Source organism: Populus nigra, chromosome 16 (genome assembly GCF_951802175.1).
Source record: "Populus nigra chromosome 16, ddPopNigr1.1, whole genome shotgun sequence".
Classification (NCBI taxonomy): domain Eukaryota; kingdom Viridiplantae; phylum Streptophyta; class Magnoliopsida; order Malpighiales; family Salicaceae; genus Populus; species Populus nigra.
Window position 1 is genome coordinate 12,221,773 of NC_084867.1, and position 19,642 is coordinate 12,241,414.

General features: G+C 34.1%; 6 protein-coding genes across 6 annotated transcripts in view; 4 read left to right on the top strand and 2 right to left on the bottom strand.

The window, feature by feature from the left end:
- Positions 1–417, top strand: part of LOC133675357 (peroxidase 60-like) — a 1,333-nt gene extending 916 nt beyond the window's left edge. Inside the window, 1 exon segment of the mRNA XM_062096710.1 lies at positions 1–417. Coding sequence (XP_061952694.1) covers positions 1–417 — 417 coding nt within the window.
- A 738-nt stretch (positions 418–1,155) lies between these two features.
- On the top strand, positions 1,156–3,869 carry LOC133675188 (cell division cycle 20.5, cofactor of APC complex-like). The gene is made up of 8 exons (XM_062096478.1): positions 1,156–1,405; positions 1,540–1,638; positions 1,921–2,115; positions 2,266–2,535; positions 2,623–2,725; positions 2,839–3,158; positions 3,306–3,467; positions 3,569–3,869. The coding sequence occupies exons 1-8, from the start codon at positions 1,313–1,315 to the stop codon at positions 3,707–3,709; spliced, it is 1,383 nt and encodes a 460-aa protein (XP_061952462.1). The 5' UTR covers positions 1,156–1,312; the 3' UTR covers positions 3,710–3,869.
- Positions 3,870–5,730: 1,861 nt separating this feature from the next.
- On the bottom strand, positions 5,731–8,240 carry LOC133676235 (superoxide dismutase [Fe], chloroplastic-like). Its single transcript, XM_062097872.1, has 9 exons — positions 7,899–8,240; positions 7,768–7,805; positions 7,456–7,530; positions 7,175–7,363; positions 6,897–7,068; positions 6,655–6,773; positions 6,484–6,510; positions 6,344–6,367; positions 5,731–6,243 (listed from the first exon to the last, which is right to left on the bottom strand). The coding sequence occupies exons 1-9, from the start codon at positions 7,963–7,965 to the stop codon at positions 6,031–6,033; spliced, it is 924 nt and encodes a 307-aa protein (XP_061953856.1). The 5' UTR covers positions 7,966–8,240; the 3' UTR covers positions 5,731–6,030.
- Positions 8,241–8,421: 181 nt separating this feature from the next.
- LOC133676236 (probable pterin-4-alpha-carbinolamine dehydratase, chloroplastic) lies at positions 8,422–10,681 on the bottom strand. Its single transcript, XM_062097873.1, has 3 exons — positions 10,189–10,681; positions 8,922–9,111; positions 8,422–8,810 (listed from the first exon to the last, which is right to left on the bottom strand). The coding sequence occupies exons 1-3, from the start codon at positions 10,543–10,545 to the stop codon at positions 8,719–8,721; spliced, it is 639 nt and encodes a 212-aa protein (XP_061953857.1). The 5' UTR covers positions 10,546–10,681; the 3' UTR covers positions 8,422–8,718.
- Positions 10,682–11,306: 625 nt separating this feature from the next.
- Positions 11,307–13,119, top strand: LOC133675239 (uncharacterized protein At1g28695-like). Its single transcript, XM_062096554.1, has 3 exons — positions 11,307–11,544; positions 11,782–12,168; positions 12,474–13,119. The coding sequence occupies exons 1-3, from the start codon at positions 11,425–11,427 to the stop codon at positions 12,972–12,974; spliced, it is 1,008 nt and encodes a 335-aa protein (XP_061952538.1). The 5' UTR covers positions 11,307–11,424; the 3' UTR covers positions 12,975–13,119.
- Positions 13,120–14,263: 1,144 nt separating this feature from the next.
- Positions 14,264–16,732, top strand: LOC133675358 (putative pectinesterase 63). Its single transcript, XM_062096711.1, has 4 exons — positions 14,264–14,752; positions 14,865–15,068; positions 15,178–15,416; positions 16,576–16,732. Exons 1-4 carry the CDS (start codon positions 14,264–14,266, stop codon positions 16,730–16,732), a joined length of 1,089 nt encoding a protein of 362 aa, XP_061952695.1.
- The last annotated feature ends 2,910 nt before the right edge of the window (positions 16,733–19,642 follow it).

Sequence of the window (19,642 nt, forward strand, 5' to 3'; positions counted from 1 at the left end):
GGTGCTCATTCTGTTGGGATTGCACATTGCTCATTCATCAAAGACCGTCTTTTCAACTTCGAAAACACTGGCAGACCCGATCCATCCATGGATCCTTTCCTAGAAAACATTCTGAGATCAAGGTGCCCTCCATTTGCCACAGTAGACAACACAGTGAACCTTGATCAAAACTCATTTAGCCCATTTACAATAAGCAATACATACTATCAGACTGTGATGCTGCATAGAGGCATTCTCCAAATCGACCAAGATTTAGGAACTGACCCCTCGACAATGCCTGTAGTGAAAAACCTGGCTAATGCGTTTGATTTCCCTGCCAGGTTTGGTGCTGCCATGGTTAAGTTGGGAGCTATAGGGGTTCTGACTGGCACACAAGGAGAAATTAGGAGATCTTGTAGGGCCACTAACAGGGAGTAGAAATTTACTCAAATTTAGCACTGGCATTACAGAAAGTGGGGAGTCATGTTTACTTCTTCATGATTGTTTAAACACGAGTTCAAATTTTATGTTGTTTCAACTTTCAAGATGATTATCGGTTTTTATCAGCTTCCTCGAGTAAAAAAAAATCCTTCAGCAGCTCTTTTATAGTCTTTCAGTTTAAGAGACTGTCAGTAATTTAAGAAAAGCCAGTCATGATCAAATTATCAATTTTTTTTTTCAATTACATGTTAAAATATATTCATCATCTTTCCGATAACATTCATTATTTGCTGTTATAAAAAAAATTCATTAATCGGCACCTACCAAGATAGCTTCGTCAATTCAAAGTGGCGATCATTTTTTCCCCTCAAAATAAACAAGCAAGTCTCATTTTTTTAAGACAATTTAAGAATTTAATTATTTGCATGTTTAGCTAAACATGCGATCTAAAGTATTTTTTAATTAAAAATATATTAAAATAATATTTTTTTAATATTAAAACATTAAAATTATTAAATAATACATAAAAAACAATTTAATATTTTTTGAGGTAAAACATATTTTAAAAAACAAATTAAAAAATATAATGAAGCCCTAAGGTAAGATGAATGGGTCAATATCGGTCCAATCCTTATAGCCCCTTTAGTGAACAGTCTTGACCCGGCCCGGCCCGGACCGACTCATACAATTGGCGCCTTTAACCAACAGAATAACTGACATCAACCTTCAACGGTCACAGCGGTTTGGCTTTTTGGAGGGAAGAGACCATCATCCTTCTCTTCAATGTCTATATTAACTCTCTTCACTTTCCTTTTCTTTTAATTACACTGAACAAAAATTCTCCGGGAATTCAAGAAATTGGTCTTCTGTACCGTGATTTCTCTCTCAAAAAATGGATCAAAGCAAGAAGAGAGTAGTTCAACTTCAACCAGATTGGTACTCTCCAAGAAGATTACATGACAGCCCCACTCAATACGAATTTCTAGTACAAAACTCTCTCCCTCACACTTCTTTTATCATGAACTTTTGAGTCTTTAATGCCCTTTTATTTTACAAAGAATTTCTTGATTATTCTGATTTTAGTGTTTTCTTGTTTCTTGTTTTTGTATGTGTGCATAGGGCGATAGGTTTATACCAAACAGGAGTTTGATGAATCTTGATCAAGCCCACTGCTTGTTGACAAACAAAATCAAAGAAGTACACAATCCCAATTTTGGTGTAAGTCTCCTCCTTTTGTGCCAATTGGGAAATGGGTTTTTTGTGTTTTGATTAAATTCATTACTGGGTTAAGATTATCAGGGTTCTGGGGTTAACTGCCTTCAGATTTTTTTTCTGTTTTTTGGGCTTGCTAATCACTTTTTGGGTGTTTATGGTTAATATTTTTTTTTTATCTGTGGCATGAAGAGTTTGTAAGAATTAGAAATTTTCGTGAGAACATATGGATTCTGGGTTTTCTTGATTGTAAACTGAAATCTCCAAATGTGTTTGTCTTTGAGTCAGAAAGGATACAGAGAAATGTTGAGGGAAAGTCTAACTTTGGACTCAGAAGGGAGACCATTTAGGATGTTGGTTTTTAGAGGAAGTCCAAAATCTCGGAGAAAGTGGAATTATGTTATTGATGAGATGAGAAGAGATATTGATGCAGAGGTATTGAGTAATGGAATCAAGCAACATGAATCTCGCCGCTTGCCTACGGTAAGTACTGGCTTTGTTTTCTTTGAATTTGATCAATTAGAACATTGCATAGATGACAGTAACTAGTAGTAGAGTTGAACAATCATGTCATGATATATACTTGGAAAATATGTTATACAGTCATTTACGTTGTTTTGAGGGCATATGCAGAAAGAAGTTAAGGTTCTGGATGCACCAAAAATAAAAGATGACTACTATGTGAACCTCATGGATTGGGGAAAGAACAATGTTCTCGCTGTCGCATTGGGCTCGGCACTATACTTATGGAACGCAGAGAACCAAGAGGTAAAGAAGCTTTTGGAAGTTCAAGGTGACAATGACTACCCAACAAGTGTAGCCTGGTCAGAGAAAGCCACAAGTTTGGCAATTGGATGCATGAAATCCAAACTTCAAATCTGGGATCCCGAGACTTCCAAATGTGTAAGTTTTCTGTGTTTCCTTTAGATTTGAAAATCTTTCTGGAACTTGAATTTCTTATGGTAACATCATTATTTTTACAACTCACAGATTAGAAGCTTGGGAGGTCATCAGAGCAGGATAGCAGCCATTGCCTGGAATGGTCATACTCTAACAACAGGAAGCCGCGACAGATCCATTATTAATCATGATGGTTGTTAGGCTACTCTAATTCGCTTTCTTTCTTTTTTTACTTACCATTACTTCTCGACACAGTGAGGTGGTTTTAACTTTCCAGTTTCCTTATATCTGCAAATTCGTTGACAGTAAGAGTGAGAAACAGTCCAACTTCACGCATACAAGCACACACCGAAGAAGTATGTGGTTTGAAATGGTCCAGTGAAGGTAACGTACTGGCAAGTGGAGGAAATGAAAGCTTTATATACATATGGGAAGCTTCGAAAATGAGCTCTTCGAACTTCTTGCATCGATTCAATGCCCATAATCAAGCTGCAGTCAAAGCACTTGCTTGGTGTCCCTATCAATTCAATGTACTGGCCTCGGGAGGAGGTACAGGAGATGGATGTATTAAGATATGGAATATAACAGGAGGGACTTGTACTCATAGCATTGAAACCAAAGCACAGGCAAGTTATGCTTTCCGGGAGCTTTTGATTATGCATCAGATTTTCAACTGTTGGCCATCAAGCAGAAAAGATTAATTCATGCACTTGTATTTGAATCATGAAGATGATTTTAAGTTAGCATTGATGATTTGATGTTGAATTGTTCAGATATGTGGACTGGAATGGAACAGACATCACAAGGAGATACTAAGTGGCCACGGCTATGGCAATTCCGGAGTTCAAAACCATCTATGCTTGTGGAAGTACCCTTCCATGACTAAAGTGGGAGAAATAAATCGTCATGGACGCAGGGTCATCAACCTTTCTCAGGTTTGAATTACCTAAGACCTTATCCGTTTAAGTTGAAATTGCTGAAAAATTTATTCTTGTAGCTGAACACCTCCTGGACCTTAACAATTGGTTTGTTGCAGAGTCCTGATGGATTAACTGTGGTATCAGCTGGAGGGGATGAGACTCTTCGCTTCTGGGAGATTTTTGGACCACCTCGTGTTGAAAACTCTGCCTCAGATTTTGAAAACCTTTTGTCTTTCAAAACATCCCTCATAAGATGATTGCAAATGGAACAGTTGTTTCATTGTTTGGTACAAGCTTTTGCTTCCTCCTGTGCTTTTAATTTATTCTGTTAGCGTACAGATTTATAATGGACAGTTGTAGCTACAAATGTCGTATACAAGAAAAATACAAGTAACCCCCAACGTTTTGATAACAGAAGTGAACTGATGCTATTTTCCATGCATTTTTTGTGATTGATCATATCATAATCTACACGCCGTTGATTCTTTACTCATTTTTATCAGCAACAGTTTGGATATAGACTGCTGTATACGGACCAAAACTAAAATCGTATGCTTGTGGTGAAAAGGCATTAATGTTCAAGCAGCTATGCGTGCATTGGCGTTCATCTACAAGGCATCAATGCTTACATAATAATCCCAAACCAGGGGATTCACTACATAGGGACTCTTGACCACTTCAGGCTTTTTATCCTCCTCTGATGGACAAGGATCTACAGCATTTCCAACATATGTCTATTTGCTTTGTCTTCAGAGAATAAAAGAAAATATATATTACTATTACTTTCACTAGTATAAACAAGCAAGTTGGAACAATAAGGTTGCAAGGTTGAAACAAATTAGTGGGAACTTTCTACAATTAGATCTCTAATTCCTATCCAAAAAGAAAAATATCTTTAATTAACTAACTAAATGAAAGGTGTTTGATAGTAATGGTTTTATGTTTTACATTTATTTTTCAAATAAATAAATAAATAATAAAACATAAAATGCTTCTAAAATTCCCTATGAAAAAAGGGTGAATGGTATTATGTTTCTTAATTTTTTTTTCAGATTTTTACACATTTTTCCCTTCTTTTGAGAAATAACTGAATACCTTTATTTTAGTTCAAAAATTTTATATAGAAATACATTTAAATTAAGATAATGTTATTAAAATTTTAAAAAACATATTATAAATATCCTAATTATATAAGTAATAAATAATAAAATTTAAAATATTTAAACAAATAAATACAATCAATTCAATGTACTGGCCTCGGGAGGAGGCACAGGTGATGGATGTATTAAGACATCATAGCATTGAAACCAAAGCACAGGCATGTTATGCTTTGTCGGAGATTTTGATACTGCGTCAGATTTTCAATTGTTGGCCATCAAGCAGAAAAGATTAATTCATGCACTTGTATTTGAATCATGAAGATGATTTTAATTTGGCATTGATGATTTGATGTTGAATTGTTCAGATATGTGGACTAGAATGGAACATACAACAGGAGATCCTAGGTGGCCACGGCCATGGCGATTACAGAGTTCAAAACCATCTATGCTTGTGGAAGTACCCTTCCATTACTAAAGTGGGAGAAATAAATCGTCGTGAACGCGAAGTCATCAGCCTTTCTCAGGTTTGATTACCTAAGACCTTAACCGTTAAGTTGAAGTTACTGGAAAATTTATTTTTATAGCTGAGAACTTCCTTGACCTTGTCAATTGGTTTGTTGCAGAGTCCTGATGGATTAATAGTAGCATCAGCTGGAAGATGAGACTCTTCGCTTCTGGGAGATTTTTGGACCACCTCGTGTTGAAAACTCTGCATCAAATTTTGAAAAGCTTTTGTCTTTCAAAACATCCTTCGTAAGATGATTGCAGGTGGAACAGTTGTTTCGTTGTTTGGTGCAAGCTTGCTTCCTCCTCTGCTTTCAAGTTAATATGTTAGTGTACAGATTTTTGAGTGCACAGATATCCATTTCCTTTCATCTGGGTAATCAGATTCATTGTACTGCTACAGATGTTATATACAAGAAAAATACAAGCAACCCCCCATGTTCTGATAACAAGAGTGAATTGATGATATTTTCCATGCAAAAGATGGACCATTTTTGTGATTGATCATATCATAATCTACATGCCGTTGATTCTTTACATATTTTTACCAGTAACAGTTTGGATAAAGAATGCTGTATACGGAACAAAACTAAAATTGCATGGTTATGGTTAAAAGACATTAATGTTCAAGCAGGTTAACACCATTTTACCATGGGTTCATATAGCACGACATATAGTTGGAAAGGATCTATTATATTTGCGACTCTCGGAGTTGCCATACATAGTGAGTACAGACTACTAACCCAAAAATCCTGTGTAGGTGGTCTTGAATGCATAGGAACTGCCTAACAGATAGTTTTACCTTGAAAATAACAGTACTTGAAATATACATTTCCTTGTTTCCCATGTTGATATGGATACATGTTTGTAGTCTATCCTGCTCAAACTGACCTCTTTATCACCTTCAAAGACAACGAAGGACGTGACAAGCCTCAACAATTTCCCGCATATAATAACTGCAAAACAGTATGAAGTCAATCAGTATCAGAATCGTCAGCAACCCCATCTATGAAAATCTCTGCAGGTTCTTTGTCTGTAAAGTTCCCCTCCTCTTCCTCTTTTCTCTTTCTTGCTTCTTCTATTTCTCTCTCGGCAGCTCGAGCCCTTGCAACTTCAAGTCTCGCACTAACTGCATCCCATGATACCAGCCTTTCCATAAAATTTGATATATAATCAGGTCGTCGATTCTACATGAAGAAACAACACATGATCACTAATCAAATGATTTAACGATGGACTAAGATAGAAAGCAAACTTAAACGGATCATTTATTACAATGAACCTCACCTGAAAGTCCAGGTAGTATGCATGCTGTTGAAAGAAAGCAAAATTGCAATGCCAGATCAGTGGTCAGTACAAATCAAAATTATTCTATAAAAGAAAATCAACATGGGAATTATTGAATAAACAACAGAGTTATCGAATACCTCCCAAACATCAATTGTAAGGAGTGGCTGCAAGAAATAACCAACAGCATCAGATGAATGAACCAAACACAAACATCATAAGTGATTGGTAATGTTTCCTTTTACATGATCAATATCATCTTATATTTCTGCAAATGAAACAAATCAAGAAACTAAGGCATCAATACTTACATAATAATCCCAAACAAGGGGATTCACGGCATTGGGACTCTTGACCACTACAAGCTTTTTATCCTCCTCTGATGGACAAGGATTTACGGCATTTCCAACATCAAGTCTATTTGCTTTGTCTAGAGAGATTAACATACAAGATATATTACTCTTACTTTCGGTGGTATAAACAAGCCAGTTATATTTACTCAAAAGAGTAATAGTAGGAACTATAATTGCTGGCATAGGGAAAGATCACTTACATACGAGCCAAGCCCATCCAGAACCAAACTGAGTAGCTGCAGCCGACTTGAACTCTTCAACAAATTTATCAAAAGAACCAAAATCTCTTTCCATCAATTGAAGAAGTTCCCCTGATGGCTTTCCTCCCCCTCCCGGTTTCATGGATTCCCAAAAGAATTCGTGGTTCCAGGCCTGAATCCAGATTAAAAACAAAAATAAAAAAAAATGCTTAGAAAACCCAAAAATCGAAGTTCACAACAAAAAAGTGAACTTGTATGCATGGGATGCTTTATTATACCTGTGCAGCGTTGTTGAAAGCAGGAAGTGGATCACCCTTGTTGTATGTAATAAGCACAACATCATCTAACGACATGTCATCTAGCTCTGTTCCTTCAATTTGCTTGTTCAAGTTATTCACATAAGCCCTGTGATGCTTTCCCCAGTGATACTCAAATGTGTCTTTGCTCATATGCGGCTCTAATGCATTCTGTCAAATAATAAAAATCCAAGCCCTTTATCTCACTCACTGTCAAGTAACTTAATTTCTTGAAAAAGAAATTGCTTTGTTTCAAATCTTACCATGGGATATGGAGGAGGTTTCAGCTCAAATTTAGCTGTAACTGTCAAAGCACTTGCCTTTCTGGTACATTGCCTCTGCAACATAGAAAATAAGTGCAAAGTTCAGTCCCTTTAATTTGCCAACTTAATAAGCATTTCGTCGAACATCATAAGCGCACAAAGTGCGAGGCTAATTACAGTAGCATTAAATGTTCTGACTGGCTGTCCGTGTAATAGTGGCAACCTCGACAATGCACACATTGTCAGTACGCATGCCTTAAAGCAGAGGAATAAAACATATATACAGGTTATTAGATAGGCAAACTGAACTACCTTTGTCCATTGCAGCCCGCTAGTTGTTCCTCTAAGACCTGAAATGCCAGAAAACACCGTGAGTTAGAGAAAGCAAGAAAAGGGAGAGTGCGTGAAGGAAAATAAAAGATGGGTTTGCATCAATTTGGGACCTTGGCTTGGAAAGAGTGAGCATGTTAGTGGATTAGCTGCAGTAGCTGTTGCTGCTGCTGCAACCATTTTTTTTTTCCTCTCTGTCAGTTTCTCTTTCCTCACAATTTTGAACTTTAAGCTTTGATACTAGAAACGCGAGAATGTTCTTCAAAAATACTAGAGAAGTTTGGATATGGACCCTTGATTTTGCCACAGCACCAATTTGGATGTTAGATCTGTGCCCTTGATTTTGCCAGGAAAGATTGGACTTGTGCAGAGCTCAAAGTACTTCCTGGCAGTACTAAGGATAGTACCTGGCAGTATTAAGGCCCCCACAGTATAGTACAAATTTGGGTAGGATAGATGGATTTAAATGAAGTGATTAGGTTTCACCCGAAAAAACAAAAAAGATGACGTGATTAAGACTCAAAAAAGGATCGCAACGATAAACCTCCTCAGGTTGGTTTTGAATTTTTATTTTTATTTTTTTACATCCTCCATTTGGTTTTCTGCCTGTGGAGATGTCAGAAGAAGCTGTCAAGATTTTCTAGCAAGCATTACATTATATTTGTTTAGATTACCAGCAGAAGGTAATTTGCAGATAGGTACCTAATTGATTGTACATCAGAGAATCCCTCAAAAGGGGGAAAGGAAGGTAGTTAATGTAGAAAGATCATATATTCTTGTTGAATTGCAGTAAGATGAATCAATGCTAATAAACACAAGGATTGAGGGAAAAACTGTGAGTTCTCTTGTGAATTGTGATAAAATGAGATCTCTGTAGACTGTACTTCATGGTCTCTCAAATTCCTTCAGTAAAGCTATCAAGGAAATATCCAATTATGCCCATACTCTTTTTCTAGGGACAAGGTCTGATGTCTTAATCTCATCAATCTTGGCTGCGACAATGAAATCGGTCATGCTCAAGCCTCCTGCAATTCAATGGAAAATTGTTAAATTTCAAGTGCTTTCAAAGAGATCATTTAATTCAGGCAGCAAGGAAATTCAGGAAAGAGAATATTGTGAGTGATTTTGAAGCTTACCAAGGGATTCAGTCCAAAGTTCGGCTCTAACTTGATTCTGTTCCAAGTGCACATCTGGAAAATGGCCACATGATTCTGTAACTTTGTAAATTCTATTGACAAGCTCAACACCACATTTAAAATCTCTCAACTTCCACAAGCATTGCAGTTTAAGTCCAACTTCTTCATCGAGGAGTCTCCAGCCAAGAACCTTCAGACAAATTTTTCCGTTAGGCAAAACATATTGATGCTTTCATAGGTGGAAGTTAAACATGGAACTTGCAGGCTTTACTTGATATGCCTGTGCAAAGGAAAAATCAATGCTGGATATGCTACCTTTGCTTGTGTCTGTCAGCATTCGAAATGAAACAGAAGCAAATTAACTGAAACACTAAAACAGCTTGAAGAGAGAAAAATATAGGATTAAAAGTTTACTTCTTTTATCTGGTTCCTAATCCAGGAATGAGATAATAAAAGGAATTAAATAAAGAATAAGCAATTCAAAAATGCAAGGAACTTCACTTATTAATGCATTTCAACACGATCTAATGCCAGAGATGAGTTGCTTCTTGATAAAGATTTTTCTCTTGGAAACACACCGCTAATCAGTTTCTTGGGGTTGAAAAAATGAAAATGTTACATAGAAGCTCTAGAAAAAGGACATCTTATCTACTAAAACCCTACTTCAAAATCCCTGAGAATTCTATTAAGAACACGACTAAAGAAGACCAACAAAGGAATCACAAGACTTGTGTTGGTATGCAGAATAAGCACTTCATTTCAGAAACAAGTCCTAAGAAAGAGAATAAAAAAGCCCACAACCCAAAATGCAGGGACAGATTGATCGGAAAGAACTGGTGATTCACAGCATCAAAGAATGAAACAAACACCTACAGTCTGTAAATTTGTCAAAATTACAAATTGTGGCACGGGATTTGCCATTTCTAAAGCTTCAAACTTTAAATCTTACAAGAAATTGATGATTCCAGCTTTATAAGAACAAAACCAAATGAGTGCTCTTCAATTTCTTTTTTTGGAAAGATGCTCTTCAATATCTACTAATGTTACAAAGTGAGCAATTTAAGCTAGTATATCAATTCCACCACCACACAACTACTAACATTTATAAGTAAATTTTGAAATTTCTCAACAAGCATAAACTCACACAGGGTAAATTAATTTGAACTAACTAGAAGTCTAGAACTTAAACAACATGTTGCATATAGCAAACCACATCCTTAAAGCTGAAAAGAGGGGCAAAAAATCCATATGGGAACTCAAGATTCACCTTCTTTAAAAGCTTTTGAGCATCATCCTTAGACATGGGGTCTTGCAGAGGAGATATAGGAGTACACTCTTGCTGGGAAAGAGAAAGTGCAGAAACAGTAGGAATGAGAATCTTGTGTTCAGTATCAACATTGCCTAACACTTTCTCAGCAAAAGCACTCTCTATTTCAGCAGGAAAAGGGTCTCTAGCACCAAATTCACCTAACTGATCCCCCATAGCTTGAATTCTCAAGGTGGGGATTCTGGTGGGAGTCAAGATGGAGACTTTGAAGTGGTGATAGTGGTTGTGTGGAGAAGAGAGCTTGGATAGTGGGGGAGAGAAGGGTATGTGAGTGGTGGTTGTAGCGGTGGTGGCCATGGTGATTTGCTAGACTTTTGGTGGTGATTGCGGAAGCCTAGTTCAAGGAGGTTTGTCTTGTCTTGCTGTGTTATCTGGTGCTTAGCAAAGTCTTGGACAAGACCTATTTCAAGGACCGTCCAGTTACTAGGGGCAGGGATGAAGTGCCATGTCATCCTGATGACGTGGGTGTCAATTTAAACTACCTGCCGTTTCAGTAAAATGGAGATGACGTCAGTTTTTGTGAGCTGAAAGGGCATTTCATGCGGATGAATGAGAAATAGGACGGGGCTCGTGAGGGAGATGAATTTATATCCAAAAATCATAATAATATTTTTAATTTTTCTCAGAAGAAACCCTAAATTAATTAACCCTATTAAAGTGAAGTTAGATATTTAGATTTTCTTAGTATAAAAACTTTGTTCTTGGATTTCATATAGATATAAAAATATTTTAATGGTTTTTTTCTTAAAAATTCTTTTTTGCAAAAAAATTTGGTAATCCTCTGGCAAGAAAACCACAACAAACAAATTCAATTGACAAAGAGTAAAAAATACATATTTTTGTAATCCAAGTTTTTTTTATATTATTTTTTTAAAAAAATTATAGTAAGTGCTTAATTTGTTTGTGTAATTAAATTTCGAAGGCAGTTTTTTTATATTTATTGATTAAGGTTGAAATGGAGGAATTGTCTTGGTCTTCATAAGAGTCCTAAACGCCATAAACCAGGACTTTCTAGATCGCTATAACCTAACATTGCACAAGTCATTATGAGAATAAATTTCAATTTCATCAAGCATAAAACTCTTCATCTATTCAACTTCTTGAACCATCCACCGAGTGAACCAAACATCCAGAGACGAGATATTCTTGATCTAAAAACTGAAGATTTTCAAGAACATGAATGGTCTCAAAAACTATTGCACCCACATCATTGCCTTTTCCCTTTTCTTCCTCACTTTACTGTGTGGATTAATCCTCTATAATTCGGCCACGTTCCACACTGTCTTTCCTTACACAGTAAGCATGCCTTCTTTAATTTCTTTGCTAGTATTATTATTCTTTAATACTCTTTCTGTTCATCGACAATGGTCACATATATATGATGTAGACTTCGATACTGTTTCTGATGTTTTGCTAAATGTTGTTTTTTTATCAGTATGAAGAGGGACTGGTCCTAAATCTGACAGAATATTGAGCTTTATGTTGAGACTTGATTCTTAACATTTGGTATTGATCATTTGTTTCGTATTGCAGAGGAATGTGAACATTACTAGCCAACAAGATGAGCTTGAACTGGCTTTGGCCGAGGCATCGACGGAGAACAGAACAGTGATAATTGCTATGGTAAACAAAGCCTATGTAGAAGGTGATGATAAGTCGATGCTAGACCTTTTCTTGAATGCTTTCTGGTTCGGTGAAAATACGAGAGATTTGGTTAACCATCTCTTGCTTGTTAACGTGGATCAAGCGTCCTACGAACGGTGTAAGTTTCTTCGGCTTCATTGTTACAAACTTGAAACAGATGGTGTGGAATTTGATCGCGAGGAAGTTTACATGTCCAATGAATTTATCAAGATGATGTGGAGGAGAACCTTCTTTCTTGGAGAAGTACTTGTGCGTGGCTATAACTTCATTTTTACGGTATGTTTTCCAGTACCTTTGTTTTAATTGGCAAATAGGCCATGGTCTCAATTGGAGCCTCTTTTTTTAACACAAAAAAATTAAATTGAGAATTTTTGAAAACGGGATGTTAATGTAAATTGAATTGTAGTTTATAAACGTGTATCAGTTATCATATCTACCTTTACTTTTTATATGCACTTTTCTTCCAGGACAAAAGAGCAGCTTGTTTCTGGCAAATTGCATGCTACTTATGGCTCAATTTACATGCGGGTGTGAATTTTTTGTGACCCGATTAAGCTGACGATCAATTCTTTCCTTTACAGGATACTGATGTATTGTGGCTGAGGAACCCATTTCAGAGGCTGAGCTTCAACGAAAACATTGATCTACAAATCAGTACAGATAGTTTCAATGGTGATCAGTGGTCACAGCGCAACCCAATAAACACCGGCTTTTACATGGTCAGGTCAAACAAGAAGACTATTAAGTTATTTGACTTGTGGTATTCAAGGAAAGAAGAGTCTATTGGACAAAAAGAGCAAGACGTTCTAGATGGAATGCTGCATGGAGAGGTGTTGAAAAATCTAGACATGAGAGTAAGATTCTTGAACACCCTCTACTTTAGTGGATTTTGCCAAGACAGCAAGGACATTAGAGCTGTCACGACTGTTCATGCAAACTGTTGTCGAACTATAAGTGCCAAGGTTGCTGATCTTTCCGCTGTTATTGATACTTGGAAGAGATTCAAGCGCTCTGCAGCTAATGAAACATTCACATTTGGAGATTTGAGGCATGCGGCTTGTGCACATTCATGGGGAAAATGATATGGTTTTGGATGAATTATTTCGTCTAAGGTTATTATATATATATAGACATAGGAATTATCCAATTGTTGGAGAGAATATTGGAATTAATGCATGAGTATATTTTAGGGTATTAATTTTCTTAATCAATGGCTGGTTAAATTAATTTTTGACTTTGCACAAGGGTAACCAAATTCATAAAATCATGATGTTAATTTGCAGGTGGGAAGGCCCAAAATTTTGGGATAACGATTATATATTTTTCTAATCCTTCAAAAATAAATCCTAGTACTAATCTCTTGGCTGCCCCACGTTGGCACCCAAAAGAATAGTTCCCACCAGCTACGAAATCCAACATTCTATTGCCTGGGCTGTGTAGCCCACAATTTGTTATGGGCTCCTTCGTGTAGAAAGCATTTAATCAAAAAACCTGAAATGAATCCAAAAAAAAAAAAAAACCTTTTGAGTTTAGATTTTTTAAGTGATTTTAAAGTAAAAAAATATTTTAGTAAAATTTTCTTTACCAAATGAAATTATTGACACCAAGATTAATATCAAAGTTGATGTTTTCTCTACCGCTGAAATTAATCTTGTAATTTTATTTTTTTTTCAAACTAATAACTGAAAATAAAAAAATAAATTTTACTATAGGGACCTAATAAGATATAATTTGAAAAATAAAGGACTAAATTGAACTTTTAGGGTGACCTTTGTACCCACCATTCATTTTTTGTGCCTTTTCTACGCGATTCTCTTTCTTTCAATTTTATTCTTGGTTAAAAAATTTAAATCATTTATTTTTTAATTTGACCTAAAAGAATGCAATCAATAAAAAAAAGAATTGAGGATAAAGTAAAAAAAAAAGCCCACAGTAAAATAGGAAAATATGAGAAAATGAACAATATTTTTTTGGCACAGTGATTTCCCTACCATGTTTAGTGTTTCGTTAATAGTATATGGCCAGCCTCATCATTAGACATGCCCAGTATGTGCTTCTTATCACCTTTAATTTGCAGTATATCCACTGAATTAGACGATTTTACTTATTTTCCAAACCAAAACGTCTTTGACTCAAATTAGGAAGCAAAATGTCTCTCTTAGGACAGTTTCTTAGTTTGGTAATGAATACTGTTTATAGGTATTGCAAGGGCTTAAGTGCTTGCCTAACATCTAAACAACTCTTACCAAACAAAAAGGAGTGCAATGAGCCCCGAGTTCCCCGTTTATTTAAGGCTTTTCTCTTCTTATGTTGCCTATAATTATTTGAAATCTTCCATAAAATATAGCCAAGATAAGATCTAGTCGCAAAAATGAGCACAGGCAAAGTTACAGGCATTGCGGCTGTCGTCATCCTTCTCCTTGTGTCCACCACTGCTGGTTCTAAGGACACAAGTCCAATACCAGGCGAACCATCCAGCCTGAACTCCTGGTTCCATGCCAATGTCAAGCCCTACACACAACGTAACGGCACCCTAGACCCTGCCCTTGAAACTGCCGAGGCTAAACCGAAAACCATTATGGTCAGAAAAGATGGAAGTGGTGATTTCAAAACCCTGACCGGCGCTGTTAGAAGTATTTCGTCGGGGAATACTCAACGTGTGATCGTCGATATCGGTTCCGGAGTCTACAATGAAAAGATCCAAATTGAGAAAGAAAAGCCTTTCGTTACGTTTAAAGGATCGGCTAGTAGCATGCCAACCTTGACTTTTGCTGGCACGGCTAGGGTATACGGAACTGTTTATAGCGCCACCTTGCAAGTTGATTCTGATTATTTTGTAGCTTCTAATATCATTATTAAGGTAAGGATTACTCAACAGAATGTTGCTCACATTTCTCTGTTTATCTTCTTTTATCTAAGGTTAATGCTTTCTGTAATGTCATAAATTAAATTTTATGGAATTGTTGGGTAAGAATTCTTCGCCGAGGCCGAGTGGGAAATTGAAAGAACAGGCAGTTGCTTTGAGAATCGGTGGAGACAAGGCTGCTTTCTATAATTGCAGACTCATTGGGTTTCAAGACACGTTGTGTGATGACAAGGGACGCCATTTTTTCAAGGATTGTTACATTGAAGGCACTGTTGATTTCATTTTCGGAAGCGGAAAGTCCCTGTACTTGGTAACCTCCATAAATTAACTCTAATTCAAAATTAAGTAATAGATCCGTTTAAAATCTTGAGCATTTAAAGTTGGTTTGAAATTTATTAATTGCGAATTAACTAATGTAGGGAACGGCGATAAATGTACTAGCAGACCAGGGATTGGCAGTGATCACTGCACAGGCAAGAAATAAAGAAGATGATACTGGATTTTCTTTTGTTCATTGCAAAGTAAATGGAATTGGCAAGGGGGCATTTTTAGGACGTGCATGGACAGAAAGACCTCGGGTGGTGTTTGCTTTCACCACCATGAGCAGTGTGGTCAACCCTGGTGGATGGTCCGATAATCAGCACCCTGAACGAGACAGGTGAACTGATTCCATCTTGATTTTTTTTTTTTTTATGTTTATTTAGTACTGTAATAATAATTATTTTTTAAAATATTTTTTTAAAAAAATATATTAAAATAATATTTTTTTTAAAATTTATTTTTTACATCAGCACATCAAAACCATATAAAAAAATTAATTTAAAAAAAAACATCAAAAGCAATATCAATTGGGTTTCATAATTTATAGTCTTTATTTTATATATATATTTCAATTCATTTTTTGAAAAATCTCATACAATATTTGAATGAGTGGATATGGCATTCCAATAAGTTTTTGTGAATTCAATGGTTAAATTTTTTTGAAAAAAGAATTGGGAATCATTTTTTTTCCTAAGATTAGTATTTTTCTTATTCTAAATATTACTTTCGTTGGTTTTTGATGTAATCTTAGTGAGGTTTACTAGATAGGTATAAATGGTAATTGGAGAAATGTTACTCCATAATTAGGAACCGCCTTGCGTGGCTTTGCATGTCTTATTTGGCAAGTACATTTAAGTCGTATGCTGGCTAAAAAGTTAATTTCCAATCAAAGATTTAATTAATGTAAAAATATTTTTAAAAAAAATTATTTTTTTTATTTCAAATTATTTTTTTATATATTTTTAAATAATTTTGATGTGCTAACATTAAAAACACTTTTTTGTGCTTATCCGAGTATTCTCACATCCTTTTTAAAAGGTGAGACTAATCTTGTTCGGGGTTCGTGGCTGCCCCTCACAATAAGTGCGTTTTCTGGAGATCGAACTTGTGTTCTTACCCTTACGGGGATATAACAATGCCTTAACCCAAGTAAAAAAAACACTTTAAAAAATAATCATTATCACATTTCCAAATATATCCTAATCAACAACTATCACCCAGGAAACAAAGTAGATTTTTAATTGAAAAAATCAAAATCTAACCTCGGTAAGAATAAGGATGAAGTTTTAAAGAAAGTGATTTGGAGAAGCATTTCCAACAAGATTAGCATTATTCATTTTAAAATGGATTAGGAATATTTTACATTTAATTATAAACCTGCGAAATGAGATGTTTTTTCGAGGAATATCAAATAATTAACGTTGGTGAGAGGAGAACTCTGGCCTTACCAATCTCATGAATTAATAATTTATAAATTATGCTTGCTTCATGCGCAGGATTGTTTCATTTGGAGAATACAAGTGCAAGGGGCCAGGATCTAACCCAAGTGGCCGTGTTAAATTCAGCAGGCAGCTAACCCCCCAGCAAGTGAAGCCCTTCCTTTCTCTTGCTTATATCGAAGGTTCCAAATGGCTGCTCCCTCCTCCAAATTAAGGTGGTAGAGTGTTTATTTCTAATTAGAGCATTGAGGATATTTAAATATTTATGAAGATAATAATAATAATAATAATAATAATAATAATAGGCCTATAGATAACTAATTAAGTATAACAGGCCAGATAAAGAGGCAAGAGATAGGATGGTATGCACGTAGCAACTGAAATATTATGGAATATAGCAGAGAAACCAAAAGAAAAAAGATCGGATTCTATTGTTGATCGATGTACAGTTTTCCCACCAGTCATGAAAAGTTATTTATTTATTATATGATTTTATGTGTTTCCATTAATTAATAAAGCATGGTTTAGAGCCTTCTCGGGGGGCGGGGGAAATGCATGATATAACATTCATTATCCAGTCACTGCATCTTTTGTCGTGGATTTAGATTAAAGGGTCAAGGATTTAATTATCAAAATAGTAAACATTTACTTCTCTGGATGATAAAGTAATTCTTTATAATTGAGATTGTACCGGCAATTTATATTACTTGAATAATTAAGAGATAAGATATTTTCTTACATATCAAATGAAACTATTAATAATTAAAAGTAAAAAAAAATCTTTTTTATAGGAAAAACTTATTACAAGTGATATATATATATATATATATATATATATATATATATATAGACTCAATAAGTACATTATATATATATAATGTACTTATTGAGTCTTAATGTTTCAACCAAAAAAAAAATTGAGTCTTAATGTACTACTCTTTGAAATAATCATATAAATTGCCTGATGAAAACGAGATATTATAAAATTACAAAGACTATCCAAGAATTTAAAAATTTAACAAAAACCCCCCTTCGTGTTTAAGTAAATATTACAAAAATTATGGTAAAAACTTGGGATCAAGAGGTTTGCTTCTTCTGTAGTCAGGTTCGAGCCATGTGGTTGCTCATATGATAGCCACTGAAGGCTTACATGGTCATTAACTTCAGAGCCCGTGAAATTAGTCGAGGTGCGCGCAAGCTTACCCGGATACCCACATTAAACTAAAAAATAAATATTACAAAAATTGTCGTTCATACCTCAAATGCCTTTAATATTTTAAAATTGTCTCCTTTAACAATAAAGAGATTTCAAGACATTAAGGGAATTTTTTATGCAACAAAGGGATTTTAGATGGTTATTGAAATTTTATGATACTTTAAACAGAATTGCTGTAATTTACTTTTGTGAAATTGATGAAAATTCTGGTTATCCTTAATTGAATAAAGTGAAAATGGACGTTGGAAAAGGCAAAAACTTGTAAGAACATGATTCTCATCTGTAAGCTTAAAGAATAATTTAGTTTTTAGGTGTTGAAAGGGTGTTTGAAAGTGTAGTAACAGTTATTTTTCAAAGTGTTTTTTATTTCAAAACATATTAAAATAATATTTTTTATTTTTTAAAAATTATTTTTTATATCAATACATCAAAATGATATAAAAATATCAAAAATATATTAATTTAAAACAAAAATAATTCAAAATTTTTCAAAAACATTTTCCAAGCCGCGGTGTCACACACTGCATGCTTAAGATCGATAACGCTGAGTATATATTCAATAACTTAACTCAAATGCTTTTAATATTTTAAAATTTTTAAAATAATCTAAAAACATAAAAAAATATTAATTTGAAGCAAATAAAAAAATAAAAAAATTTAATTTTTTTTAAAAATATTTTCAAAATGCAATGTTAAACACACCCATGTCGTCGCAAAATATCATTCAGATTTAACGTAAAGGAAAATTACATGATAATCTTTTAAGCAAATCGTTTTAACATTTATTTTTTATGTTTTTGAAAACTACAGTGTATATTATTGGTGAGTATAAAGTAAATCATACTATAAAAATGATTTAAAATATAAACTATTACCCACACAACAAAATTTATTATATAAACTGTAATCTTTAAAAACATGGAGAATAAATACAAAACAACTAAACTATAAGATGTAATTTTTTCTTTAAATAATTACATTACCATTGAATTGTAACTCAATAATTTAGAATCAATTAATTTCATTTTTATTCATGTTGTACGACTCAAGCGGCATCTATGAGGGAAATTGTAGGGAGAAAAAAAGGAGCAAATCGGCGTTATCAGAAAATGAATTTTTTTTTTATAAAATATTAAAAAAAATATTTTGATGTGTTAATTTTAAAAATAATTTTTTAAAAATAAAAAATACTATTTTTATGTATTTTGATAAAAAATTTTTTTTAAAAAAAACAACTACAACCATACTTCCAAACATTATTCACATGAAAAACACCAACATATTATTTACGTTGTGGCAAGATTTCATCAAATTCTCATTGCTGGCGTAAGAAGTTTGTGATTGTTTATTTCCACGAAATTTATGCCATTAGGAGAAATTGTCAGGTGGTTTCTAAGTCCATAGCTATATAAATTAGATATTAATTAATTTTTAGTGTGTTTTTTTAGAATAATTTTTCTTCTATGTTGGTATAAGGAAACAATTAAAGAATATTAGAATATCCTTGACCATTTAAAAAATGAAGCTTTTTCTAGTCACTGATGTTGGAAAGTTGTCGAAGTGATATGGTTTCTTTTGTTCTGAGTAATTAAATGGCTTGTTTTTGAAAAATAAAGATATTTGGAATATTAATAAAAATTATTTTTTAAAGTATTTTTTATTTAAAAATATATTAAATAATTTTTTTATTTAAAATTTATTTTAGATATCAACACATCAAAATAATAAAAAACACCTGAAAATAATAATTTAAAACATAAAAAATTTAATTTTTTTTAAAGCATGGTTGAACCAAGCTCCCGAGCACCTCTATGTTTAGCAATATTAATAAAAATTACCTTGAAATAATTTATTTGGTGTTTTTAAAAAGACAATAATATAATTTAATGGGAAAATAGTTTTGTAAAA